At 48.0% G+C, this 27,873-nt stretch overlaps 1 protein-coding gene across 1 annotated transcript; it reads right to left on the reverse strand.

Annotated features, from left to right (window-relative positions):
* On the reverse strand, nt 1-27,836 carry INTS1 (integrator complex subunit 1). The gene is made up of 48 exons (XM_054270920.1): nt 27,692-27,836; nt 27,315-27,605; nt 26,574-26,770; nt 26,220-26,357; nt 25,456-25,615; nt 24,979-25,084; nt 24,530-24,716; nt 24,255-24,400; nt 23,818-23,959; nt 23,302-23,478; nt 22,943-23,051; nt 22,219-22,339; nt 21,464-21,541; nt 20,810-20,967; nt 19,540-19,636; nt 19,057-19,148; nt 18,669-18,729; nt 18,089-18,286; nt 17,678-17,807; nt 17,285-17,464; nt 17,044-17,193; nt 16,357-16,536; nt 16,065-16,169; nt 15,067-15,234; nt 14,647-14,758; nt 14,162-14,323; nt 13,288-13,434; nt 12,794-12,892; nt 12,302-12,426; nt 11,439-11,604; nt 11,215-11,381; nt 10,517-10,676; nt 9,786-9,926; nt 9,230-9,404; nt 9,022-9,145; nt 8,369-8,487; nt 7,304-7,391; nt 6,474-6,700; nt 5,473-5,596; nt 4,862-4,995; nt 4,301-4,493; nt 3,913-4,040; nt 3,343-3,455; nt 2,674-2,787; nt 1,756-1,826; nt 1,162-1,253; nt 938-1,047; nt 1-564 (listed from the first exon to the last, which is right to left on the reverse strand). The coding sequence occupies exons 1-48, from the start codon at nt 27,747-27,749 to the stop codon at nt 449-451; spliced, it is 6,636 nt and encodes a 2,211-aa protein (XP_054126895.1). The 5' UTR covers nt 27,750-27,836; the 3' UTR covers nt 1-448.
* Between the last annotated feature and the right edge of the window lie 37 nt (nt 27,837-27,873).

Raw genomic sequence — 27,873 nt, forward strand, 5'->3', positions numbered from 1 at the left:
CCAGAAACCAAAGTGGTCTCTCCCCCTGCACAAATCTGCATGTTCTCTCCAGCACAGAGAGTGCAGACACTTCCATTGCAAGGGCCATCACTCACTCCCTTCTGCTCTCCCAGCAGCTCTGCCTTCTTGGAGAGACAAAAAACCCCAAACAACAAACCAACAGCCACTGCCCCAAGACCCCAAGAAGGAAGTGGTCCCTGTTTGGCACAATGTTTAGGAGATTTTTCTCCCACAATAATGGCATCTCAGCCAGGCAGATTGATCCTTGCCCTTTTCTGATCTTCAGTCAGCACCTTCTTCTTTTCCAGCACAGTCTGGCCTGCCACATCACCTCTTTGATCCTCCAGCACATGGGTTGCAATACACTGTTCTTCTTAAAGGGCTGTAATGCAGCTGATGAATCCATTAAATTAATTCCTCTGGAAGTGCAACTCCCAGAACCACATGTTCATATCATGGCCTCCATGTGGAGAATCTTCAAGGCCTCTGAGATCTGAGAGCTGGTGTCGATCTGGCCGTACATGCCCACCAGGAAGGCTCTGTGCAGCAGCACTGCTGCATGTTCTGGGAAAGGGAAAGGCAAAGTGAGGACTGCCCCAGGGCTCCTTGTGCAAGAGCAATCCACCAACAACCACTGGCTGAGCATTTGCAGCTGTATGAGAAATTTCCCCTTTCATAACAATTTGGAACAATCTCCCCTCTAACAGCTCTGTGGGTTTGTGATCATGTGAGAGGGAGCAAATCCATAAGGGAGCAAATCTGCTTCAAGGAAGCTCCCCTTGTCTCTATGCCAAATCCCCCTTGTGAAGCTCAGCCCAAAGCTACTGCTGGTATTGATAGCCTGGTCTAAGCAACAGCAATCCCAGGGGAGCACAGCACCCCAGCTTTGACCCTTGTGAGGCCAACCATGGCCCAAAGGGGGCTGATCTCCAGGTACCTTGGCAAAGGAGAGTGTATTCAGGCAGGTTCCTCAGCGCTGTCTGCACCACCTCGAAGTCTCGGCTGCCCAGGCAGTACATGTAGGTGGGCAGGAAATCTGCAGCAATGCTGGGAGGGAAACATGACAGGGTCAGTACATGCATGTGGGCAGGAAATCCACAGCAAACAGGGTCAGTGCAGCCCCAGCTCAGGCAGCACAGCCTCAGGTGCAGTGGTGCTCACCTGGGGTTGTTCTGGATGGAGCGCAGAGCCAGGCTGAAGGCCAGGTTTCGGCAGGAATCCTCTGATGAACTCATCAGCTTCTGCAGGTTTGTCTGAAAGATGGACAAATGTGGATCACAGGGCCATTCAGGGAGCACAAACTCCTCAGACTGGCATTACTCCCCTCCACACCAATTCAGCCCAACACAAATCCAGCAGGTACTGGCTGACCCCAGAAATCCCTCTTTGTAAGACAGATTATCCTGGTTTTGAATACTTTAAAGTACCCTTCTGTAATCTTATTTCATGTGGGACAGCTGAGTTTTCCCTAGTTTCCAGCTTATTCAACAGAACTGTGCTGTTCTCTCCTTGCCCTGGGAAGAGGACAGAGGTTTAATTCTTCCTCTGACATACAGCAGATGATAGTTGAGGCAGTATGCAATGGAGGGAAATACTGTCTGCCCTCAGCAGGGCTAACTGAGGACACTTGTCTCCTATGGTGCTGCAAAACCACCCAAAAAGCAGAGGAAGGGTAGTGCTTCAGCTGGCTGTGCAACAGACTCTGGTGAAAAGAGTCTCTTTCTTCCAGCTGCAGTTTGAGACACCAATACTCACAGCAAAAAAGGCAAGAATTTCTGGCCTCCGTCTGGACATCTCATCAATGTCTGTCAGCACCTCCAGGATGTCTGGGAGAAGACACAGGTTGAAAAGGTGACTGAAATTCACTGATCCAGCAAAGAACCTTTTCTTTTTCCCCACAAAACAAATCTCCCAAGCCATCAAGTTTCCCCACTTGCACACAGAGGTAGTGTAATGAAGGCAGTTCTTCAGAAAGGAGGAGACCAGGGATGTGCCAGATCAACACATCCCAAGCTGCCCAGGCAGAAGGAATACAAGGAGTGAGAGGTTTCAGTTTCAGAACACCTTCTTCTGTAACTAAAGACCTTCAGGGTGTCTCTTTAAAAAACAGGGTCCAGGCAGGACTTTTTTGTCCTATTCTACCTTGGAAGGAAAACTGTCACATATTAGGTATGAACACAGGACACTTTAAATTGCAGAAGACCTTTGGAGATTATTGTTCTCATATGCCAGATTAACATGGTTTTCTTCCATGAAGGCCATTTGGGGATTTCTAGCAAATCCTGCTTCTCATCAGTTTGGTATTTCATTCCTATCAGCACTTCAGACCTGGCTCGAACTGCAGCATTCCTTGATTTACTCATGCTATCTCCCAAAATGCTTGAAGATCCTCGAAGAGCCTCAAAGGGGCCATCAAATGGCCCAGAAGGGCCAATCTCAAATGGCCTAGAAGGGCCACTGAAGTAGTGCTGAGCTAAGTGATAACAGAATCATAGGAAGCCTCTGTCACAGAATCACAGGAGGCTATGGACAAGTTAATCCAAAAATGGAACAACATCCTAACTGCTGGTACAAGCCTGAAACAGGAAGCCAGGCTGCTGCTGACAGATAAGTAACAAGGTTGACAAATGTCTGTATTTGCCCTGTGTCTTTGCACAGCAGGGCCTCACTCACCCTCCACTGTCTGGCCTCTGGAGAGCCTCTTCATGTATGGAGCCATTTCAGCTGGTGTGAGGGGAGTGAAGAGAGACACACTGACCAGGGGGAGAGAGCCAGCAGCTGCTTCATCTGGGGGGAGAGAGAGAGCAGGGCACTCCTGACAGCCTGTGCACTGGCCAGGATTCCCCAGCAGTGCAGTGGTGTATCAGGAGCCACCAGCAATGCTGAGATACAATTGTCTCACACTGCCTCTAATCTCACTGCACCTCCTGTAACCCCCTCAGCTGACACTGAGGAGGAAGCTTTGCAAGCTCTTTTAATGCTGAATAATTTTCCCCATGCAAGCTGTGCAAGCTGTCAACAGTGGAAGAATGGATGTACCCTTAGAGGCCCCCCAACAGGTCAGTCCTTAAGTGTGGATTAAAAGGGCAAAATCCACAACCAGGAAACTCACCCTTGTTAAGAGCTGTTCTGCTCCAGTACTGATACCACTGGCAGGAAAACAAATTAACCCATCCCAAATACTGGTTCCCAACTGCTGAGCATACAAGTGCTATTCTCACTCTAAACACATTGAGCTGTTATAAGAACAAGCACAGTATACACCCCACAAAAGAACACTTATTCCCCAAAACAGAGTGCAGGTTTACCAGCTGGAATACCTCTCCTCCCACCCAGACTCACCATCCTTCTCTTCATCAGAGCCCCTGTCCAAGATGCCACTCTTACTAGGCAGACTCAGCCCAGCCAGGAGGGACTTCAGCATTGCCAGGTCACTGTTGTCTGAGGACAGGTCACTGGGAAAAAGAAGTGGTGTGTTTGGCTTTCAGTAGCAATAATGGCATGAGCACAGATATGCACACTGAAACAAAGAACTTCTCAGAAGCAGAAACAATTCCTTTCTTTATAACTGGAACTCAAATGCATTTTCCCCACATATCTGTAGGTGGGACCCTGTAGCCACTGCTCTGGGGAAAGACTCTCCAGCTGCCTCTATGAAAGGCTGCAGGGCACTAAAATACCTCAATATAACATTTAGGCCATGATGTGAGTTAAAGTCATTATGTGACTTCCTTGGGCTGTTTTCACCTATAAAGAAGAGATATGCTGCTCATTTCAGTGGTGACTTAAGGGAGCCAAGGGTAAAAAAGTGCCATCTTAGCAGCTACTCTGTCACATCCTCTTGCTGTCTTGTGTCTGATTAGCTCCTGGCAATGTGACTGTGCATGGGCTAACAGGCATAAGGAAGCTTACTGGAGTGGATCCGAGTGCTTCTGCAGGAAGGAGACAGCTGCCTGGGCATTGCACGTGATGTACTTGTGGATAAACTGCACAAACTTGCTGATGAAGGCAGCCAGGTGCCGGGAGGATTTTCTGTAGTTCTGGGAAAGGATCAAAAAGGTGAGAGTTAACCAAAAAACAGCAGCAATGCACTGCCCCATCCTGCACCTCTGGGTACCAGGGAGCAGCTTCTTGATCTGCTGCCTCCTCTTCAAGCTCTCCAAGGTACTTATTGCACTTTTTTGTTCTTAGGCATTTAGGAAGGCTTTCCCTTCAAATGAGAAGCACCAAGGCTGGCCCTGTGTTACAGGAGCTTCCCCATCTAGTGGCCAGCAGCCGGCACAGGGAGGGATTTTCCTACCAGCAGCAGACGGATGAAGGACAGGAGACAGTCCCAGAGTGCCGCCTGGTGCTCGTTCTGGAACACCTGTGGTTGGAGCAGCTCCAGGATCCCCAGGACATGGATGAAGAAGGTCAAGTGGTTCTGCTGCCTGAATTCCTGGAAATTGAGGTGAACGCGGCCATGCAGCAGTGCTGCAATCATTGGCAAGTGCCTGAAACACCAAACAAGAAAATCTAGGCCTAGATCTTTCAAAGGTACATGTTACCTCAGTTCCTGGAATGCAAAATCCCTTATCCTCTCTCAGAGTTCTTGTCTTGATCCCTGTATAGATAGATTCAGCGTGCCCCATTTCCCACCCATACTCTGCTCCCTAGTCTCCAATTCCACGATTATTTCCTGACAGACCCAAAGTGTTGCCTCACTGTTAAAGATGTCACTTTGCTGCCTTTTCTCCTGACTTCTGTCCATGAAGGTGAACTCTGTCACCACCACTGTGACTGCTGCAAGTTTGTTCCCTTTCCAGGACAAAGGTGGATGCTTTTCAACAAGCCCCAGAGACACACAGGGAGAGAGAGGTACCTGAGGAGGAGGATGGGATGAGCCACAGCCAGCTTCCTGCAGGCCATATTGGCATCCCACACGCGGCTTTCGGAGGACTTGGAGTCACTGGTGTCTGCGAGGAGGTTAATGAATCTGTGAACCAGGGCATCGAGCTGCAAGAAAAATAATGAGCAAACTGTTAAGAAGTTTAATGTACAAACCAGCCCCTGGCTCTCCAGCAGTGTTTCCCAATTCCTTTCCAGCTACACAGGGGGGTTAACAGAAATTATTTTCAGGTGGAATCTGTGAGCAGATGCAGTGTTCCAGCTGGCATGGGATCTGAAGTCCACAGTCCCTACAGACATCAAAGCAGGATCAGATGCCTGCACACTTGTGCCTTACAGAAGCCTTTGGCACACAGAAGCTTGTGGAGTTTATAGTATTTTATAGAAGGACACTGCAAAACAAACCACACCAGAACTCTCTTCCCTGGAGAGTGCAGGCAGGGATGGGGTAACAGAAAAGCAAAATAAAGAAACCAAAGTCACCCAGGAAGCTTTTGCCAGCCCTCACCTTCTAAACTGGGCATCAAGGTAGAATCCATTGTGTATACACAACTGAAAGGGGCCTTCCTATGCCTCTAACTTTACCTTGCAAGTGCTGCTGTCTCTGGCTCCTTCACTGGTAAGAAGCATCTCAGGCATAGGCACCAGGAGCTCAGGTAGTTGCAGGTATATCTGCAGCAGAAGGTCCTGGCAGCATTTCCCCACAGAGCTGAAGGAAAAAGGGAGAGGTCAGCCACTGGACACTACATTAGTTCACCCAGCAAACACCCAAGACCCATCAGATTAGTAACACCACAGATCCATCCACAGTCTATGGGGATCCACCAGGAGGCCATTTGGAGTTAGAAAACTGCAGTTCAAAGGGCACAGGAGTAGAAAGCTCTGCTTACATCTCCAGTGCAGAGTTCCTGCATGTGGTACTCACAGTCAGCCCCGTCCCAATTGGAAAATAAGCCAGAACCACAACTATTCAGACTAACCAGCATGTTCTCTACACACCTGAAACCCCTGGAGATCCCTGGCATAGTCTGTACCAGGAGGCAGTAGGAAGAAACAGTCATTCAGAATCTTTCCTAATATCACCATAAGCAAGGTTGGAATTAGGTCAGTTCCTTTCACTGCCACAAAAACATCATCTTCCTGTTCTTTCCACAGTCTTAAAATAGCTGTTAGGAAATAATTTGGTCTCCATTCAGCTTTCAAAGCAAGTCAGAAGCAGGATGTATTACAAGCAGTGACTCAAGGGATGAGTAGACAAGAAATCCCACGTTAGGAACTAGTAATCAAAAATAACCACTGCCTTAAAGAATGAAAGAAAAAAACCCAAGTATGTCAAGAATTTCATTCTGAAGTCCTAAAAGCAAGAAGGCCCTTAAATTTCACTTTTGAAGTCAGCTTCCTGGGCTGAGTACCACTTAAAACCACTTGTTATTTCCCCAGACCTTGGGAGGATAGTGTGCATTTTCATACAGGCTCTGGAACATGGCATTCTTAATGAAGACATACTGGCAAGTCTCAGCATTACTGCCTGCCTGTGCCCAAGAACTACAATTCCAGCAGACAATGCTCCTCATTTGCACCCTCACCTGCTTCCCCACTGCTGGATGCAGTTGGTCAAATATTCTGTTACTTTTTTGATGTTCTCAAGGTCTCCATGAGAACAACTGAGCAGCAACGGCAGTCGGGACTGGATGAGTGTGCAGGAGGCCTCGTCAGTGTTCTGGTATCTGGTCTCTGCTTCAGCCAGGATCAGCTCCACCATGCTGATCAGTTCTGATGCCTTCAGGTGGAGCACAAATTCCTCCCGGCGCTTCTGTAAGGCAAGAGAACACTCCAAATTATTCCACACCAAATCCCAAGATCCTTAGCTCCTTCTAGTCACACCTTCCCTGACTGGAATGGAACATCTCAGACCCGGACTTGAGAATGGCTCCCTATCTAGAGCTCTGAAAGAATCACAGCCCCAAATAAAATCTCTTTACCCCTCCTCTACTTCTTCATTTACTTCCATCTCAGATGTGATGGGTCAGAAAGCATAATTCAGTCACCAAACCAAAGAAATTCTGTGGAGAAGAGACACAGCCTCCTTTTCTTTGTAAAATGGCAATTATCCCATGCTGAGTTATAGCTTGCTTGCCACTCTCTTGTGCCTTTACCAGATATTGTGGCAACTGCTGCAGGGGAAATGCCAAGTGGGCAAACTTTATGTGTTCCTATCAGCTTTCTGTACTCTAAACTGCCACTGTCACATGGAACAGCAGAGCAACCAAGTAATCAGCTGAGGTACAAGCAGCAAACTTGGCACACTGCACCTGAATCACTCCAGCCACCTCTTGGCCATGGAAAAATCAGGCACTGTGAAAACATTGCCTCTCACTCCATCCAGATAGGAATCTTGGAAGAGCTGAACCAATACCTGAGGAGTTCTCTGGTCCCTTCCCTGCCAGATCCGAGGAATGTGAATACAGGCCCACAAGAAATCCAAGGATGCAGTTGGGTCAAACCTGCCAGAAGACAAAAGAAGACAGATTTGCAATCAGAGTCAACACAACCCTCAGGCAGCACACAAACACATGGAAGCATCACTAAACATGATGAGTGCTGTGAAGCAAGAAACATCTGCAAATGTAAAAGTAGGACCTATTAAGTCCCAAGAAGGGGGTTGGTTCTGTTCCCAGATTATGACTAAATAGTTGTTGCAGTAAGCACAGCACAGGGTACAGAACAGAACAAAAGGCATTCAGCAAGTGGGGGGGCTACATGGAGCCTTACACCAAGGACAGGAGCTGGTCATCAACACAAACAGTTGGTACAATCAGACCAATGACCTTACTGTCCCTATCACAGCAGTTACCTTGAACTGAGAAAGTAATTTAATTTTGAGCAAGAAATTAAGAATAAAATAATAAACTGAAATACTAGCAGTTCTAAAAGTATTGCTGTTATTAGTTTTTAGCATGTCCTGGTCCATAACTGTAACAATACTACAACTGGAACTTCAGTATTTGAAAGCTGTGTACAGAAGATCAGAGCTAGGGCTGCTGCAGAGATCAAAACTGGGAGGCTGATGCCATGAAAGGGTTAGAAAAAAGACTGGAAATGGAGTTTAGTACAACCAAAATATCCATCAGAGCCTGCCCAGGTACAGAGACAGCCCCCAGTTTGCTATCCAAGCCATCCTGCAAACCCTGTGCTCATAAACACTACCAACAAGGGCAATGCAAGATGGATTACCCACAATTAGCACTTCCTGTTTAGAACACAGCCAAATCTTTATGTGCTGCTTCCATCAAACAGTAGGTAATATTTACACCAAGGTACACAAATCAGCAGGACTGAAATCTGCATCCTTCTCACAAAGTCTATTTCTGGCTGACGTACATCTCTTGGCAGTCAAATCATGAACATGGCAGGTCTTGTTCTCTCTCAGAGAGACAGAGTTGCCCAACTCAATCCCTTGGCTAGGCCACACAAGACTCACCTCTGCTCCCTGTTCCTGCCAAGCAGAAGCCTGATGCACTGGTGCAGTGTGGTCCAGCTGGACTGGTGAGTCAGGAGAGCCAGGAGGTACGGGCGGAAGGAGGGCACCTGGGACCCTGCCTGGAAGCACCAAGAGAGAAAGAGATGCAATGAACAGGTCCTGGTAGCAGGGCGGCTGTAGGACATGCCATGTGTATTGCAGAAGGATGATAATCCAGGAGGGCAGACAGCACAGACAGCAGGATTGAGGATTTAGGGCAGCACTTTCTAGAGAACATGGTATCAGATGTGAAATTCAGTTTCAGCATTAACTTTGGCATGGCACTTTGGGCAAGCCATTGATCTGTCTGCAAAAATACCAATGAAAACACAGCTGGCTGGGTTGTTATGGGACTGTGCTGTGTCTGCAAAGCACTTTGAAGTCCTTAAAAGAACATAACTGAGGAAATATAAAGCTAAAAGGAAACATAAGCCCTGCACTGACAAATGTGAGCTTTGCACAGAACTGTCCTCCTAGTCAGCCTGTACTGCTTTGGAACTCCTACAGTAACCTCTGGCAGAACATAAAAACAGCCCTTGCCCTGTTTCCAGGCGCAGGTCAGTACCCCAGAAAGCTGTTCCAGCACAGCAGTCCCTCTGCCCAACAACTCTTACTTTGTTCCAGGAGAACAGTAGCTTCTGCTGCAGATCAGGGCAGCTGCTGATGACCTCTGGGTCCAACATCTCCAGCCAGTCATTGAGAAGGCCAGAGGGTGGCCCTGGCCAAGCTGATTCAGCACTGTGGACAAAGCATAGGCCAGGGTCACTGGTGATACCATGCACCCAGACCTACCTGTGAATTCCCATCATTTTCTTGGCTCACCTGCAACTTTCCACTTCCTTCTTTACTGGGGTTTCTTCCTTGTCCTGGAGCAACAAGGAGCACACCACAGCAATTGGTTTCATGGCAGGACACTTGGTCTCAACAGTAGCTGAGAAGAGGACAGTCAGGAGCTCCTCCAGATATGGAGAGTGGGTTTCAATCAGACCTTGAAGGACTAGAAGAAGGAGAAAGATGCCACTCATTAACTCCAGGATGTGGTGAAAGGTATGGAACCTTGCAAGTATTATTCCTGATATCCAGACTGAGTGAGGAAGAAGGAAGACATTTTTATCTGGGATAGTAGGCTTCCATTTCTTTTTGTTAGTGGAAACCAACAGTTTGCTCAGAGATTTAATACGAGCCCCAGATCACAGTTTATAAACCCACATACAGTGGGGGAAAGAAGGTGATACAAGACAGGCCCAAGCTTAGATCAGTTCACATTTTCTGATCCAGGAGAAGGCAGATTCCCACAGCCTGCACACTAGGCACTGCCTTGCTGGGCTGTAAGTTCAAACTGATGCTACAAAGAAGGAGAGCAGAAGGACATCCATACCTTTGCTGATGAGCTCTGGCTCCACATTACACTTCTCTCCTGATTTCAGGGTTGCAATGATGGCACAGACCGTGGAGCTGATCAAGTCCGGGTCACGACGGAAAGAAAGAGCTTCTGTGAGGTGCAGGAATCCCCCTCTAACTGTAACAAAATCACAGCACTGGCATCACAGGGACAAGGCAGCTCCCACATCAGACTTCCCTCCCACAGATTCCCCATGTGGCTGCAGGGCACAACTACTCAAACATAAAATATATTCTACTGCCACTTATGGCCACCACAACCCTTGACAGCTCTCCTGCATGTTACAGGGACATGTGGCTAAGAAGAAGCTCTGTAACCACAAACCCATTTCCATGCCCAAACTCTTGGTTAGACTCCTGCTCCCAAGGGATGGCAAATGATAAACAACTTTATAAGTCATGATGTGACCTAGTTCCAGAGCATTCCTGCATGCTCATCTACCAAAACTGTAGCTCACACAGAATTCCTGGCCTGAGAAATTGTAAGTTCTCCCCGAGAGATCTGCTGTGCTTTGTGAGATGCTACCAGGTGTCTACTGCAAGCCCCCAGAGCTAAGGCACGGTTCACAGCCTCAAAGAGCTTCTGCAGCACAATGTGCTACTTTTGTAACTCCTTAGGACACCTGTCTAAAAGGCTTCCCACAACACTTCCTGCTCCAGGTGCAGTTTTGTCTCTTTCTTGCCCCACAAGCTGCCCAGTGCCAGTACCATCACTGATCCTGTGCCTTGAGGAGTATTGCACAGCAAAGGCCTTCAGCTGAGCTCGCAGGGGACCATCTTCCACAGCAGGGTTCTCCAGCCACTGCAGCATCTGCATGAGCACTTTGAAGAAGAGCGAGGAGAAGGCAGTGTCCTGTGGCATGGCACGCTGGGAAGAAATTCTTTACAGTTAGGATGGTGAGGCATTGGCAGAGGTTGCCCAGAGGTTCTGGACTCCCCATCCCTGGAAGTGTTCAAAGCCAGGTAGGATGGGCTTGGAGCAACCTGGTCTAGTGAAAGGTGCTCCTGCTCTTGGCAGGGGAGTTGGGGCTAGGTGATCTTTAAGGTCCCTCCCAACCCAAACCATTTTATGACTCTATGAATTAGACTTCAGCTCTCAAACTGTCTGCAAATGCTCTGGCTTGCAAGACATGTCCAATGCTACAGAACAGCACAGACTACAGATCCCAAAACCAGCAGAGACCTACAGCTGTAAATCCAAAAACAGTTACCAGGCTAGGTAAGGTACACCAACTCTGCAGATAATCTCAGCAGTGCCAGCCTAATGTGGCCAGCCTGCATCCAGATGCCCACGGCCAGGCAACCTGAGCTGAGCATTACAAAGTGTGCACACAGCAGAGCACATGCCCTGCAGATTTCCCATTTCTCCCCCACCCCTCTGTATGAAATGCTCCCAAGGCACTCACGTGGTACTGGTAGAGCTGACGCATGAGCGGGCAGGAGATGAAGTGGTGGCGGTGCATGGCCATGGCCAGGGCGCCGCCGTGCGCGGAGTTGAGCAGCGCAGCCACGGCCTGCAGCAGCCGTGCTGTCACCCCGCTGGCTGTGACTCCACTAGATGTGACCCCACAGGCTGTGACTCCACTGGCCATGACCCCACCGGCCGTGACCCCGCTGGCTGTGGCTCCACCGGCTGTGACCCCACTGCTGGTGGCCCCACCGGCCATGGCCCCGCTCTCTGGCACGGCCCCTTGGCGGATGTGGGCCAGCTCCTGCCCCAGTGACTGCTGCAGAGCCAGGGCCAGCGGCCGCAGGCTGGAGTTCTGCCATCGCGGGTCCGGGGTCAGTGGGAAGAGCTGGGGAGATACAACAGGGAGTACATTTATGACAGACAATGGAAGGATTGCTGTACCATGAATACCCTGAAGCAGAAGAGCAATTTATCTTGTACAGTTATACTGACTGTAGGCTAACAGGAACCTTCTGATACAGCTTTTTCTATATTCTAGTGCCTGGCACATGAACATAAGCAGCATCTCTGCAACCCCAACACGATTATCCACACTGACACTGCAGGGGAATCCTACTACCCAAACACCAACAACTGACTTGGCCAATTAATTCCCTGTAGGCTCCTTCTGGAGTCAACGGAGGGAGGGAAGCTCTGTAAGCAGACAAGCCAGAGTACAAATACTGTTTGCACACAGCTTTGCTGCCAGGGCCCTGTGAGCATTTCACAAATCCTGCATCCACTGCTGAGAGGAAAGGCACTATGCACAGAACAAACAAGGTGCAGAGACAGCAACATGCTAGTAGGTACTGACAGTACCAGGCATGATCAAAAGCCACATCACGTTCCAACTACAAGAGAAAATTCCTGCCAGTATCAACTCCACCAGGCTGTAATGGCACAGCCTCATTGCATCAGGGTTTCCATATTTATTGCCTGCAAACACTGCAGGATAAGGAGTCACAAGATGCAAGTCTAAGAGAAATGGATTTTGTAAAGCTGCTGCAGGGAAGCAGCTACTCAGCTGGAGGTTATGACAGTACCTGCAGCAAGATGCCTGCCAGATCATCTTCTGGGCCCAGCACACGGACCTGGCTCAAGGCCCGGATCCGACTCTGACTTTGGGAGCTTTCAGGACTGGATTTTGACCTTGCAGTCTCAGCGCTGTCTGCAAGAGAAATAAAAAGAAAGAAAGGAAAATGCTGTTATGGTAGATAGCATCTGGAGCCCCAACACCAGATCACCTTCAGCTTTACAGTCTCTGACTACTGAGGATTCAGCAACCTCTCACTTAATTCCAAGCAAGACCTACTTTTCCATATGACTCAGAATAACTCACTGTAATAAACTCCAAAAATACTGGATTTTTTCTCTTTGCCAGAAGCAAAAAAAGCAAAGGACTGGTGTCTAACTGTAGCTTCCTGGTTTATTGCAACATGCCTGCTTTTTAAGACATCTCTGCCTGCTCCTCTCAACAGCAACAAAGGAGGGAAGTTTGGAAGATGACTTTGACATTTGACAATCCTGGACAGTACCTCGGCGGGCTGGTAAGGAGGCAGTAAGCAGGGAGTGGAAAGTCTGGCCTCCTGTTGCTCCTCTCTCATGTTGAACCTCCACAAGATGAGCCATGTAGTCTGAAAAAAAGAGGAAATAAGAACACATCATCATCTTGCCCTCTTCATTAAAGCAGGACAGAATTGGCTGTTTGTACAGCCCCCACAGACAAGAGAATCTGCTGTTCCCACAGACTTTGTAAACATGATGCCTTGAAAGCTTTGTTTCTTTTACAAAATACCTTCCACAGTGCTTTTTGACTCTGTACATTCCAATCCAAAAAAATCCTCCTCTATTTTGGGAAATACAGCCAAAGGCCACCCAGGTGTCGACACTGACAACAAGCTGCCAAAGCAGCCTGTGCACAAAGTTTGCTGAACTAGCTTGGATTTTTCCAAGGAAGTCACAGGAGATACTCATGGAAACAGTTCAAGAAAAAGTTAAATGCCTAGTCAGCCTCCTCTGCAGCTCTTACTTTTGTCCATGATGTTCTGCTCCAGCGTCTGTGGGTCATGAGATACTGCCTGATCCAGGTACTGCAGAAGTTTGCTCATGCTGGAAACTGGGATTCCAAAGGACTGAACAAAGAGAAGCAGCTGCTGTGGCTCCAGGTCCTGCAGGGCTGCAAGAGACAAACACTGAGTCCTCAGACCTCTGAACTGTCCATGGAGGGTCATCTTTATTACCTATCTTTATGCTTTTGTCTGTGACACATTAATGACAGAGCTGCAGAGAGCCTAAAGCCAGAACTCTGACAGCTGCCTACTATATTTTCTTTCCTCTGCAAATCATTGCTGCCTTATTGCATCTTCCAGTTAATTCACTCACTGGCTAATCTGATCTTCTGTTTAATTTTATTAGAACTTCAGTAATGCAATCATTCGTATTAAAAAATAACTTCCACCCTATCTCTTGATGGCTGCAGGCAGGAATTATTGAATAATTCAATCACTGGCTATAGACAGCTGTCATTTAATTAGTAAAATGGGATGAAAGCTCTGAATACCAAGAAGAAAGAGAGCACTGATGAGTGGTATGAGGACCAGAGAAACCAGAGTTTTAGCTTACATCCTTTAGGCACAGCTTTCCACAGTGCTGTGCCTATTGTCTGGTGATTGCATAGCTTGAATTGAATTGTTGTAAGAGATGGGACCTCAATTCAGAGTTTCCCATTCCTTTAAAATACACAGAAAGAGGAATATCCATTCAGACTCACTCCCCTACTTTAAAAGTAACATGGCTACATCCAAAGGCATCCAAACAGGATGGCTGGGCACACTTGAGCAAGGGAGCCTCTCCCTTTCCTTTCAGCAGGGTTTGAAACACCAACAGACACGGCCCAGGCTCACCTGCATCCACGAGCCGCGGGACCTCGGAGCGGATCATGCGCAGCTTCAGCCAGTCCGGGAGCAGCAGGGCCTCCTCGGAGGTGTCAACCAGGAAAGCAGTAGGGAGGGGCTTTTTCTCAGGGAACCATATATCCAGTAAGGTGTAAAAATCACCATCCCCTGCTTAAGAGTGGATAAGAAATGATTTCCCATGTTCACAAGTACCTAGAACGCCCTGCCCCTCTCTGTCAATACAGCAGAACACAGCATCGTTTTGGCATTTCCTGCTGTCTGCAGAAAGCAAAAACAAAAATAAATCAGCCTGCAAATCCTTCACTCTTTGCAGCAATATTCTGATAAATCTTACAGCCACAAACATGTACTGCAAGGGTCAAGCCTGGGAATAGGATTAACACCAGTCTGACCTGTTAGGAGACAGCAGATAGAGAAAAGCCAACCTGTATTGACCATTACCTCCAAAAAAACCCTGAGCATACTTCACTGACCTTGAGGTGGCCCCAGTGTCAGGAGAATAACCATGGCATGGACCACAAGGATGTGCATGGTGGCTGTTTCCCCACTAGTCCAACGAAGGAACACCTGGTCCTGGGACTCTGACTGGAAAAAAGCAGGATAAGCAAAGGGGGGGAGAGAAAGAGAACATGAGAATGGACAAATTTAGTCAGACCATAGTTCCCAACATCTCCAACAGTGGCCAAAAGATACTTGGGGAAAAGTTAAAAAGGCATTTTACAAACACACAGGCTTGGCTCTGATACTATGGCACAATCCAATTATTTTCAGATCAGGGAATTCTTGAGCTGGACTTGGTCTATTCAAATTGAGTAACCCATTAAGAGCTTCTGCTCTGTTAACCTGCCCAGTCAGTGCCTGTGAGCTGCTGGGGCAGGGCAGGAGGCACTCACCCAGCTGTACACCTCCTCGCCCTCCTTGCTCTGCCGCATGCGCTTGATGTAGCGCGAGAAGATGGAGAGCAGAGCCACGAGCACTGCATCTGACTCAGCACTGTAGGACAGCTTGGAGAACAGGTGGGACATGATGGTGGAGCGCTCCACGATCAGTCGGGCGACGTCCTGCAGGGAGAAAACATCCAGGAGATGTTTACTGCAAAGCACAGCCAGGCCCCACTGCTTCACTGCCTCGTGTTCTCCAGTTCCCATCATCAGCCCTGTACACACTGGAGATCAGCTTGTGGAGTCAAGAGTAGAACTGACACAGGAGGGAAAAGGCTGGTGCTTTGCATGCATCTTTGCATGCCCCAGTGGAGCAGAGATTCATTCTGATGCACCCCATTACAAAATAAGCATTTACATAGCTTTACTCTGAAGAAAAAGATCTCCTGACACTTATCATTCAATCTCCTCTGTGTTTCCAAAGAGAGGCACTATCACCACATGAGTCTTAAAAGCAACAAACAAAGTACTCAGGGAGAAAAAAGAAAAAAAATCATTATTAAAAAAAAATCACCAAAAGCTTTTCTAAAAAGAAAAAAAATTCACACAAACAAATCAACCCTGAAATCTAGTTTTGGTTATAGAGGAGTACATATCCCACCACTGAAGTTCCTGACTTCCCATTCTCTCCCCAAACACATATGACTGCAGGTTTGGCACCTGCTTATTTATGAAACACTGCCAGGTGGTGGGATTTCCATCAAAACACTACCCTCTCTTGCATTCCCCATTCCAGCTGATGGGCTGCCGCACCAGAGGTTATTGCTCTGATTACCATTTCATTGTATAAACCAAAGACACAGGCTTGCCTTTCAACCCATGCACAGACACAAACATGCAGTTATCAGAGTAACACACTCCCCAGAACTCATCCTGGTGGTACAGCAAGTCCCATGCCTACCCCTGTCCTGGAACATGCCATGTGTCCCCCACACAATCCCTCCTCTCACCAGAGCAAGGTCGTTGTGCTGTCCCTGCTCCTCCACTGGGGCGTGCTGGGAGAGGTACACCAGGTAAGCACTGATGGTTTGGGGATCTGTCTCCATGTGGATGGCCTGGAATGAGAATTCTTTTCATTAGAAATCAGGATTTAATGAAAACAAGCACCAGCACAAACAAAATTATTCTGCAAGCACATAAACATGCCAATATCACAGCCAGATCCAGTTTGTTTAGATCTGTTTCAGCACTAGTAGGAAAAGAACAAGCCTGACACTCCTCCCTTCAGCTGCTTGCACCCACCTGCTGCAAGGCCAGAGCTGTCGTGGCTCTCACACTGTCAAACAGTGGCAGCCTTGGGAGGTCTCTCAGCAGCCACTGATATCCCTGCAGCAGCTCAGAATCACCAGAGTCTTCTTCCATGGGGTGATCCTTCTCCTCCCCATCCCGCATTCCTCCTTCCGACAGCACCAAGGACAGGCCCTGCAAGGTCACACACATACAGCTGTTGCACTTGAAGCCACAGCTGGACTGCTAGGTTCATACTAGTGAATGAAACAGAAACATGCTTCAAACACCACAGAACGATCCAAATACAGCACACAGGTTTCATCTCATATAATGTGTTTTCTTGACAGATACCCTGCTTGAAGTTTCAGTCTGAGCACCAGGCACACACTCGCACTACTCACAAACAACAGCCTCTGCCAATTACTCTACATGGCACACAACCTCCTGAGCCTACACCTGAACTCCACAGGAAACACAGTAAAATCCAGCTCTATCTTCAGTCCAACTTAGCTGTTGAACAGTAACTTCTGAGCAGCAGGGAGCAGAAGTGTATTTGGTGGGGTTTGGAGATTGAGACAAGTCACTGAAGGAGGATGACATGGAACAATTGCACTGTGCTGGCTCTGGACTCAAGATAACCTAGGGCTCTGCCCTGGGGTTTAGACAGACCCCAGTCAAGATGATTTCCATTCTGCTCACCTTCATGGCCAGGACCCTGGAAGCCACCTGGGAGGAGCTCAGGCGCCGCAGGAAGTAGTCAAGCACCTCACAGGTTGTCTGTTCATCTGCTTTGGGTCCCAACAGCAAGTCTTGCAAACGTCCAAGCAACTGTCTTTGTTTTTGTTGTCTCTGTGGAGTGATAAGTTGGTCTGTGCAGTGAAATCAACTCTGGGATGCACAGAAAGTAGGTAACAGAAGGGATCCCCAAGAGAATGCTCACCTGGCGTTTCTTGGCACGCTGGTCCTTACTCTCACCCTCCTCTTCTTCTTCACCTGACGTTGATTCATCAGCAGCATCATGAAGCAGGAACTCACAAAGACACTGTACAGGCAGGACATCCAAGGAGCCCTCACTGGACTGAACAAGGTCTGCCAGCCATGGCATTGACTGTGATGAGGCCTGGGAAGGATGAGAGTAACAAGGTCAGCAGATCATAGATCATAGATCAGATAGAACATAGACCATAGAACATAGATCATAGATCAGAGCAGCACACTGATAATTTAATTCCTGAGCAGCAAACCACCTTCCCCTGAATCTCACTCAGCTTCCTTTTGCCCCTCACTCTATTCAAGTTTCAGAGGCAAGGGATCCAGTCCCATCACAGCCCACCTGTCTCTGGATGATGTTGAGCAGAAAGTCAGGATGGCGACTGCGACACAGAAGGTGGCCCAGGCGAAGAGACTGGTTCAGGCTTTTCACCTGCTCCAGGACATGTGGTGGAGGTCTGCGAGGGGGGCCCCTGCCACAGAAACAGCAAGTCACAGGCTGGCAGACCTCCACTCTGATGTGAGCAGGATCAGTCAGTTCTGTAGTGCATGAGGGGTTCATAGGAAGGTGGCAGGCAGGTTGGAACCAGATGATGTTCCAACCAAAACCATTCTGTGATTCTGTGATCCCATGGGCTACCACACCACAGGGTTCTTCTTCCCCACATCAAGCACCCTGTGGAGGAGCAGGGTTTCCTGCTAGTGCTGTTAACTAGGATTTCATAAAGGTACTAGAATGCAGAAGGCTACTTACTGAGGGTCCAGACTTGTCAGCTGGGACAGCAAGAGGCTGCTGCTCTCTGTAATTGTTTGTTTTGTGGATGCAGCTGCCAGATGACCCTCAAATGCAAGAATCTCCTGTTTTTCTCTCTGGGAGATTTGAAGTTCACGATTAATCATCTCTGTGCGTGTCTCCTCATCCGTCAAGGTACATTGAGGATAGGAATAATTACTGAGAAAAAAGAGTTTGAAAAAGGAAATGGTTATCTTGTTCTATTCAAAATTCATGAATCACAGTCAGAAAGAACATAGGACCTCAGCTCTGATAGACAACATAGAAAAAACCAAGTAGTTTCTCAGTGGAGCCAGGAGACTGAGACCTTCTCAGCAAGGCACAGCAGTCATTCCCCTCCCTCTTTTTCTCAGCTTTATTCCCTTGCTTATAATATTTTTGTCAAGGGAAGGCACTTTTCCCACTCCAACTGCAGTGTTGATGCCAGTTTATTTTACACAAGTCCCACTGGAAAGGAAGGAGTTGCATGGCACAAACTTAATTCAGAAATGTGTGTTTTCAGTGGTCTGTTTGACATACATAGGGATTTAACCATACTAACTTGGTCATGACCATTTCCATGAGCATCTTTAGAGAGGGGTACTCCTCCCAGGCAGCCAGACCTGCAGCAGAGAAGAGAACAACAATAAGGAATACAGGAAAAAAATAGAGCCTTTAAATATACTCTAACACATTGCAAGGTGGGGAAACACAAGCTCACTTGAGAACAGCTCATAACACTCAGAGCACAAACAAGGCAACTCCAGCCACAAGCTGGTCCAAATCCCACCTGCACACATTTTTCACCCACAGGGGATACAGAGTTATTTAAGGGCAGTTACCTCACCAACCCAGCACAGGCCTTGCACACAAGCAACCAGACTTCTGCAGAAAGTATCTTGGCCAATTTTTGCAGCAGAACTGGCATCCTGAGAAATGTCCAAACTCACCAATATTTTCAGGATTGAATGCAGCCACTACTAGCAGGAGTGGCCAGGCTTTCCAGTAGAGAGTAGAAATAGCTAGATTTGGAGGCTGGTACCTGCAAAAGCCACCAACAGAAATAAGTGGTCAAGTTTGATTCCTTAGCCCATCTCAAGTCTGCTTTTCCCCTTAATCATGCACTGTTTAGATTCAGTCATGCCTGTTCAGTGCTTTTCCCAACAAAGAGACACCCACACAAAAATCCTTCCAGCTCAGCTGAAGATTTCTAGGGCAGAAAGTCAGTGCTTGCAGACCAAAGTACATTCCATGACTCAGGTCTTGATTGCTCTAGAGAAATACCCACCTTAACATGACCTGAAAATCCTTGTAATTTTGTTATTACAAATTTTAATACAGAAAAGCATCTTAAAATCTGTGTGCTGGAAATGTTAGTCACAAGGTGAAAGTGAGCTAGATCACAGCAAGATTATCTATGTGATAAGTCTTACCCTGGAGGTAGCTGGATATTCTCTGGATGGTGATAAGTGCACAGATTTAAGACTGCATCGATCAGCTGGATTCTTTCTACCCTCAGGACCTCAACATCTGGAGGGGAAGAAAAGACTGAACAAGTTATTGACCTGTCTACCTGCCTGAAAGTCCTTCAAGAAAAGCAGCACAGTATAAAAAAATTTTACTTCAAGCAACTATGTTATTGTGGGCTTGCTCTTGTGATATTACAAAAACTAAAAATCAACATTTAAAGAGAAACAACACAAAAAAATCCTATAAGTCAATATATAAGGATATGGAGCTTTTCAGCAGCAATCTGGTTTAAATTCTTAAGGGTACTTTTTTCCCAAATGCATTCAATATGATACTTGTAACTTTTTCAGAACTTGGATACACTCCTTCAGGTAAGCAACAAATATGCTCAGAACTTCTGGGGCTCAGAAGAACTAGAAATGAATTTCAACTTTGCTGCAAGTTTCAGATTCACTCTGATTCTGAGTTTTCCAGTATATGAAATGGTGCAGGATTTAAAACTCTATATGACAGGCTGGAAACATACTGAACAGCAACAAAGCAAGCAAAGTCCAGATCCTTCCACAAGCACCGAGCAGTTCAAGATCACTTTTTGCCATTAACCAGTCAGCACTAAGAGCATGTAAGATGCTTTAGAATCAAACTCAGACAACACCCTCAATTCTGCCACAAACACACACAGCTCAGCTGAATGGATGTATTTACCACCAATGCAGGAATTTAGACAAATGCTAAATGAATTCATAAAAGGAGTAAGAGTAAAGATTGCTTTGGTAACTGCTATTTTGTAAGTGTCCCAATAATGGACTTGAGAAGAGCACACAATTGGTTAATTAATTTAACTTCCAATCCTTCCATTTTTGCATAGCCTACAAATTTCATTTTACAGTACGTACAAAGGACTAAATTGAATTTTAAAATGCTGACTCAAAACTCTGGGTGGTTGTTCACATTCCTTCATTCTCCACACAACCAATAATTTCCCAAACACTCCACGATACAAAATTAGCAACAGAGAGAAACAGTAAGAAAAAATAAGAAGCTCCTCTAGTGAGAAAGCAATAGCAGCACAGCTGGCTTTGAGCCAAATGTTTAGCCATCACGACTAAAATATGCTTTAAGTGATGCAAAGGCTCTTTGGTAGGTGGTAGGAGCTGTCTCAGCCCTGGGTGGCAATAGGAGGACGTGGAGACAGAAGCCAGCTCTTGCTGGTGGGAGCTTGTGCAGCCTCACCATCTGCTTGCACAGCTGCAGCCCTCTTCACCAAGTGGTCGGCGAGCTCCATGGCATCAGCAGGGCCCAGGGGCAGGTCCCGCGACAGCCCGATCACCAGGATGCGCATGAGCGTGTCCTCCAGGATGGGCACCTCCGAGCACAGCCGCAGGAAGAAGCTGCAGGGGACACCAGACATCAGTCACACCGTGCACAGCAGCCTCCTCGAACCCTCCAGGGACCTTACAACGTATCTGAGCAGAAGATACATCATAGCTTCTTTCCCCTATCTCCAAATGCAACTATTTAAAACAAATTATTATCTGAGTATCACTTGAAGTTCCTTGTACCTCTATGCTTCAGCCTCCTTGAGTCTGAGCTCCCTCACCTCACCCCAGTTACCCACATACTGTGGGGCTGCTCTCCTTACAACTACAGTGTCAAGATACAGAACAGCTTGGCACAGGGAACAGGAATGAAGGAGGAAGAGGAACAGATGGAGAGTGGAACAACACCCCCCAGTTTTATGGCAGTGTAACAGATGAAAAAAATCTGAGCACAGTTCCAAGCCTTTCCAACACAGAGCTATATAAGGATCACCAGAAAACACCCATTCCTCTGCCTGCAGCCGGAGCAGCTCCCCCTGCACCCACTACAGGAAGGGCAGGCACTCACTTGCGGTCACTCTCGGGGGGCCAGTTGTCCCATTTGTAGTAGGTTTCTGGCTGCTCTGTGAAGAGCACCTTGTGGAGGCTGCAGAGATGAAGAGCACAGTAAACACCATCTGTGAGGCTTAAGAACACATACAACAGTCCAGTCTCCCTCAAATCCTGCTAAAGCTTCCCAACCTGCACATGAAGGAGCCCTCTCAGGTAAGTGAGTCTAGCAACAGCAACAACATGATTCAGAACAGAGAGGACTACGCAATCAACATGGGCTCTGGGCTTTCATGCTTTCAGTAACCTATCTTGCTTACTATTAATTCCGTAACCTGTCTTGCTTACTATTAATTCTGGCTTGAATTGTCTCAGTAATGCCTTGTTTCAATACCCCAGGATACACCATCTGTCCTCCAGAAGACAGAACTATCTGTGGAGCCCTCAGCCACAGAGCCTTAAAAAGGATGTCAAATTAAAAAAAACAACAAGGAGTCCACAGGGAATTTGTTTGGTCAGATAGCTAAAAATCCCCTACTGAGTGGACCTAAACATAAATCAGAAATATTTTCCATTATCATATATTTCTGGTATGAGAATGCACCTGAAGGAGTTTCAGAGATGGAGATAGTCCCTGCTAAAACTGTTTCTACTCCCTGTCTGAAAATGGGAGAGAAATCTAACTAAACCCTGGTGTATACCTGCTTTCATAATATAGGAAAAGTGTTGGGGAAGGGACTGGTTATGCACAGACATGAGCAGGCTGACTCTCACCAGTGCACATAGTCCTTTGGAGCCAGCTTGCTGATAGATGGAACAACAGTATGCAGCCACCAGACAGCATCACGCTGGATAGCAGCAATCTGGTTCTGGAAAGAGCGCAGCACTTCCAGGTCTGAAAAACAGTCAGGGCACAAAATACACACATGGGCCTCATCAGAAGCATGGTGGTTTCAAGACAGTAAACAGGTGGCATCTGAGGCATCAATAGCAAATCACAGAATCACAGAATGGTTTGAGTTGGAAGGAACCTTAAAGATCATCTTGTTCCAATTCCTGCACCACACCATCCACTAGAGAAGGGGAACCAGAGGAGTGTATGAGAAGGACTTGAGTCCCCCAGCTCTGGCAGAACATGTTCTTTGCTTTCTGCAGTAAAACCCCCAACACAAAGCACAGATGGATTAGTTTTGTGAGAAGAAGGCACGTGGGCAGTCACATCAGTGCCACACCAAAGGTTTGTCTTCCCAGCCTTACAACCCTTACAGCTGCCCCTTCAGGCCTGAGGCCCCTCCACCCACAGCTCCCCCTCCCCAGCCTCTCAGCCACTGCTTCCATAGATACAAGAAGCACTGGCCATGCAAATGCCACATCCCCAATCTCTGTCAGCCCCAGGATGACAGCAGGCTCCCAGTCCTAGCTGATGTTCCCCCAACACCAGGGGCAGATATCCACTAAAATGCTCATCCTCAGAGAGAACCTAGTTTCTTCTGCTTACTCTTTTTCTCTCCTTTGTCCCAAGCAATTCCAGCCTCCTTCACCTGGGCTGTGATACCAAGCATCATGGAGACAGCTAGCAGGTCGGTTATGTGAATGACAAACCGCTCCTTAAAATAGAAAAGAAAAAAAAAAAGAGTGGAATAGCAACAGCCAGAGCTGCCTTCTGGAAGTGTTTTGTCATCAAAAAGGATGAACATGGATGTTTGGAAATGAGATATAGGAGTGCTGCTATGAGACACACAAATAGTGACTCACTCACACACCAAAGAGCAAAAGGAAGAATGGCCAGGAAAGCAGACACAGGAGAGCTCAGGGCATCTCTGGCACACCCAGCAGCACAGGGGTGGGGAATGGTACCTTGAACTCCATCTCTGCATACAGGGCCTCCTTCCTCTCCTGCATGAGACCCAGGCAGAAGGCCTGGAAGTTGATCTCATGCTTTGTCTGCTTGATGATCTCTCTCAGCAGAGCCCGTGAAGCTCGCAGGTAATCGTCCTTGGTGGTCAGCAGGTCCTGGAACACCATGGCCAGGTACTGGGGCCACACAGAGAGAAAACTGTCAGTGCACTGTAATGGGTCTGCATCCACAACATGAAGAGACACAAGGAAACCATGCTGGAGGTATCCTGTCCTTCAGACCCCTGGGCAGCTGTAATAATGTTTCTCTCATAAAACTGCATTATCACCCAGAATGTGGGAGTTAGAAAATGCCCATTTATGTTTATTCCTAGCAAGAATAATTACATAATTTCAAAATAGTATGATACAGATCAGACAGTTGTCTGTGAACAGATTCATCTGGGCCTCGAAACAACTAAATCTGTCAGCTGGGGTTCTGGGGTAACCATCAGTCATCCAAGACACTGCACCTACCTTTGGAGCTTGCTCTGAGCTGTGCTGAAGCACAGTATACAGGATCTGCATGTTGTTGGGATTTCTTGCATTTGACAGTTCATTGAAAATCACAAACTTAATGGTGGTGCCCAGGTTATCCCTGTGTGCATTCAGCAGCTCCCTGCAAGGGAAGACCAGGGACACCTGAATTGACATTTCGTTGCAGCTGGACACATTCTTTTCATTTCTCCTTGAAGTACTTAGCACACAAAAGTGAAAAGGATAGAACAGCACATATCAAAGGACAATATCAAAGGACTACTGAAAGATTTCTAGGACAGTGAAATTCATTTAAATGAACACAAGACACTCTGTGCCCCAAGCTGGTATTTAAAAGCAAAGACATTGAGACTGTCAAGTTCCTGGGCATGTCTCCCACAGTGCTTTCCCTTCTTGTCACAGACCCAGTCACTCACCTGACACACAGCATGTAGTGGTTGAGAAGGACTTTTGGCTTGAGACGAATTTTGATCAGGTTGGAGATAACTTCCATGTCCTCTGAGCTGTGGGTGTTACAGTTCATACACACTGACATCAGCAAGTCCTGAGCTGGCTTGGTCAACTGCAGAAAGAGAGCAGAAAGACTCCAGCCACTCACCATTACAGCCCAGAAACATACCTGGAGTACAGCATGCAGCCCTCCTGGCTGGATTGCAGACCAGGGCTGTGCTCCAGCAGCTCCTCTCCTCACCTTTGGGTTCTGCAGCCACATCTCCAGCCTCTGCACAGCCATCTGGCGCACCTCTTTGTAGCCACAGGTGGCTGTCAGCAGGCGCAGCAGGTTCCTGGAGACGTTGTCCATGGGCTGCCGCCGGTTCAGCTGGTCCCGGAGCATGTCCAGCACATATTCCTCCACACTCTCTGCAAGGTCTTCATACCTGGGCCACACAAATTGAACTTTACTCATTTCCACAAAAGCCAGTCCAGAGATCAGCATTCTTGTTTGTGGTACAACTTGCAAACCAAGAAAAGCCCCTCTTTTCTCTTGGCACCAGTTTTATCTTTATCAACATCCCCCAGCAAATGCCACAGGAGCACAGAGAAGGAGCTTCCTGCCACAGCTCTGCAGGTGGGTGAGCACAGCCACATCTACAGACACACCTGCACACAACTATGTCAGGAGAGGAAGAGGCACTGTACCTGGGCATGAGCTGGCCCGCCTGCTCCGGGCTCATTTTCTCCTCTGCAATCAGCAGTTCACTCTGGCTGTCCTCCTCCTCTGTCATGGAAGGGTGTGGGCTACTCCCTAAGAGAGACCAGGACACAGCACACCCCATGAGAAACTCCTCTCCCTAGAGGTCAATCACTGGACACAGCACACAGCTCCTCTTCTTAGAGATCAATCACTTGTGCTCTGGTTTGTTCATCTTCTTTCAGGGATCCCTTTCGGCAGGACCACAGCTTCTCACACTGCATCCCATAAAGGCCCATTTTTCACTACCCTCAAATATCCCCTGGAGATGAGAGAGACCCAAAAAGAAGAAAAGAGATGCCTGGAACTCAAAGCCTAGTCTATGTGACTCTATCTCATACCAAACTATTCTCACAAGTCAATAAGCACTGCAGGCTCCATCCTCTCCCTAAACCTTTGCTCCTGGCTCCCAAACATCATCTTACCAGCACTAAGGTCCCCTCCACTACGTCCAACTTCTCCATGCAAGAGCATGGTCTTAGGAGGCATCTTGGTGTTAAAAGCTGTCTGGATGTTATCCACAAATGTCTTGCAGTGAGGGCTGTCCACCCAGATGCGCTCCCCAAGGGAGTCCTCGATGTACACCTGCAGCAGGGAGCACAACCCATTTCCATGGGGTTAATTAAGGAGTATTTGTGAGTTTTTATGGATTTCTAATATACAGAGTAGGAAACTAACATAACCAGTGCATGGATGAAAACCAGACCAGATTATCATAAAAGAGCAAAAAATAAACACCACCACATCCCAAGCTCTACTGGGCACCTTCTCAAGAAACACTTTACAACAACTTCTGCCATCAAAATATACAAGCTGGTCAGCTCAGCCATTTTAAGTTAAAGGGCTGTTTTAATCCCTACACACCAAAGAGAAAGCAAGGAGTCTTTGCAACACTTACATCAATACAGACTCTCAAAGATATCTCAGAAAAGAGCAGGGTTAAGGCAACAGAAGGCAATGGAGGCTACATTCCAGAAACCCATGGAGATTTTTCTTTACAAGGATGGGCCCAGACTCCAATTTCAGCCTCCTCCAGCTGCATTTCCACAGTGGACAAGAAAACACTAGCCACCCTCTTCCCTGCATCTGTAATAAAGCCCATGATGCTCTCCTACTCCAACACATCCACATTTCCCAAATCAGTCTGCCCATCACTGCCTCAGTCCAGAAGCCCCCTCAGCTCACCAACCTTGACAAAGATCTCTGGCCAGTTCTCATCCTCTTCATAAGCTGCCATGAGAAGGTTGCATGCCAAGACAGACACAAGACTGTTCCCTTTGGCTTTGAAATTGATGGAGGCATCTCTTCGGAGTAGGCTGCACAGTGCCTGGAATAACATCCACAAAAAAATAAAATAATAAACAAGTCATCTATTGAGAGAAGATGCAGAGAAGGTGCAGAAAGAGAAATACAAATTGCAGCAGCTTGCCACAGAGCTCTGGTATTTACAAAGCCATGCAGACCACGCTCTGGCCTGAGAGAAAGTGCAACTGTGCTCACAGTTTGGCAGGAATGATCAGTCAGTGACTTTGTGAGTCCTCACCTCGATAACTCCTTCAGTGGCAAATATGTTGGGCTTGATTTTTGCCAGGTACATGAGGCTCAGGTAGAGAGTGGTGTCAGGTTTGGCTCTGTTCATCTTCAGCTGCTTCACAGCTCCACACAGCACCCCTTCAATGCGGTCATCATTGCCTTCTGCCTCTGCTGCCTCAATCTCATCCAGCAGCACCGTGGGGACGACTGCAACCACCAATACACAGGCATCAGCATTTACCCTCACGCCAAATGACCACCCTGAGGTGCTGCAGGGACAGCAAAGCACAGACCAGCTCACTTTTAGCCCCTGCAACAGTTTTTCCCTACTCGATTGCCATTAAAAGTTGTGTTTCACAACTGATAATACCCCTTCATTGTTTTTCCATGCTAGCACACTCCTCTGCAAATATATCCAATATCAGAAACGGAATGACAACTAAAAAGGCAACATCTAGATCCAGAGTTTGCTAAAGAAGTACGTGAACAAAATATCACAATCCGGTCTTTGAGATCTCCTCAAAGGAGTACTTCACATACAGCAACTACACAGCTGTCAGACAGAATGAACACAACCCAATGCCAACAGAAGAGAAAATCTTGACTCCAGCCCCATATCCAGGGAAGGAAACCCTGGAGGACAGCACATAATTGCAGTGTGGGCTTCCAGAACGACTCCTGGGATGAGACTCCAGAGCAAGAAGTTTCCCCGAGGTCTCCGTGTGACAGCAAGAGCGCAGCGAGGCCTCACCTTCGATGGGGATGACAGACGGCTCCTTGATGGAGGGCGAGATGGCTCTTTTCTCCGCCACGGCCGCCTCTGCCAGGCGTCCCAGGGCGCTGAGGGGCGGCGTGGAGGAGAGCTTGGGCCGCTTGGTGAGCCCGGGCAGCCCCGCCGGGCCCGCCAAAGCGGCGGCCGCGTCCCGCTTGCGCTCCGAGGGCAGCCCGGGCGGCGCCGGCTTCAGCAGCGTCACGGCGGCCTTGCCCTCGCCGCTCTGCCCCTTGGAGCCCAGCGCGATGAAATCTCCGGGCGGCGGGTGAGCTGCGAGGGGAGAGACAGCGACAGTGAGCGACAATGAGGGACAGCAACAGTGAGGGACAGCGCCCGGCCGGCCCCGCGGGACTCACCGGAGGGCTTGGGCACGGCGCTGGGCCGCCGCACGGCCGCCGCCTTCGGCCGGTTCATGGCGCCGCCGAGCACCGGCTCAGCACCGGACCGAGAGAAAGCCGGGACGGACAGACAGACACCAGGGACCGAGAGCCGGGATCGACCGACGGCCGCGGCCGCACGGAACCGGAACCGCCGGCGC

This window comes from Melozone crissalis, unplaced genomic scaffold (assembly GCF_028551555.1).
Source record: "Melozone crissalis strain CALT ecotype California unplaced genomic scaffold, PUWL_Pcris_2 ptg000012l_1, whole genome shotgun sequence".
Lineage (NCBI taxonomy): Eukaryota > Metazoa > Chordata > Aves > Passeriformes > Passerellidae > Melozone > Melozone crissalis.

What these genes read in the sequence shown, in the direction of transcription:
- INTS1 (XM_054270920.1), bottom strand. Translation starts at nt 27,749, where the DNA reads ATGAACCGGCCGAAGGCGGCGGCCGTGCGGCGGCCCAGCGCCGTGCCC. An exon ending in TGGAGGGGACCTTAGTGCTG is followed by an intron (nt 25,085 to 25,455) that starts GTAAGATGATGT and finishes GGTCTCTCTTAG; the next exon opens with GGAGTAGCCCACACCCTTCC. An exon ending in ATACACTCTCCTTTGCCAAG is followed by an intron (nt 565 to 937) that starts GTACCTGGAGAT and finishes TCCCTTTCCCAG; the next exon opens with AACATGCAGCAGTGCTGCTG.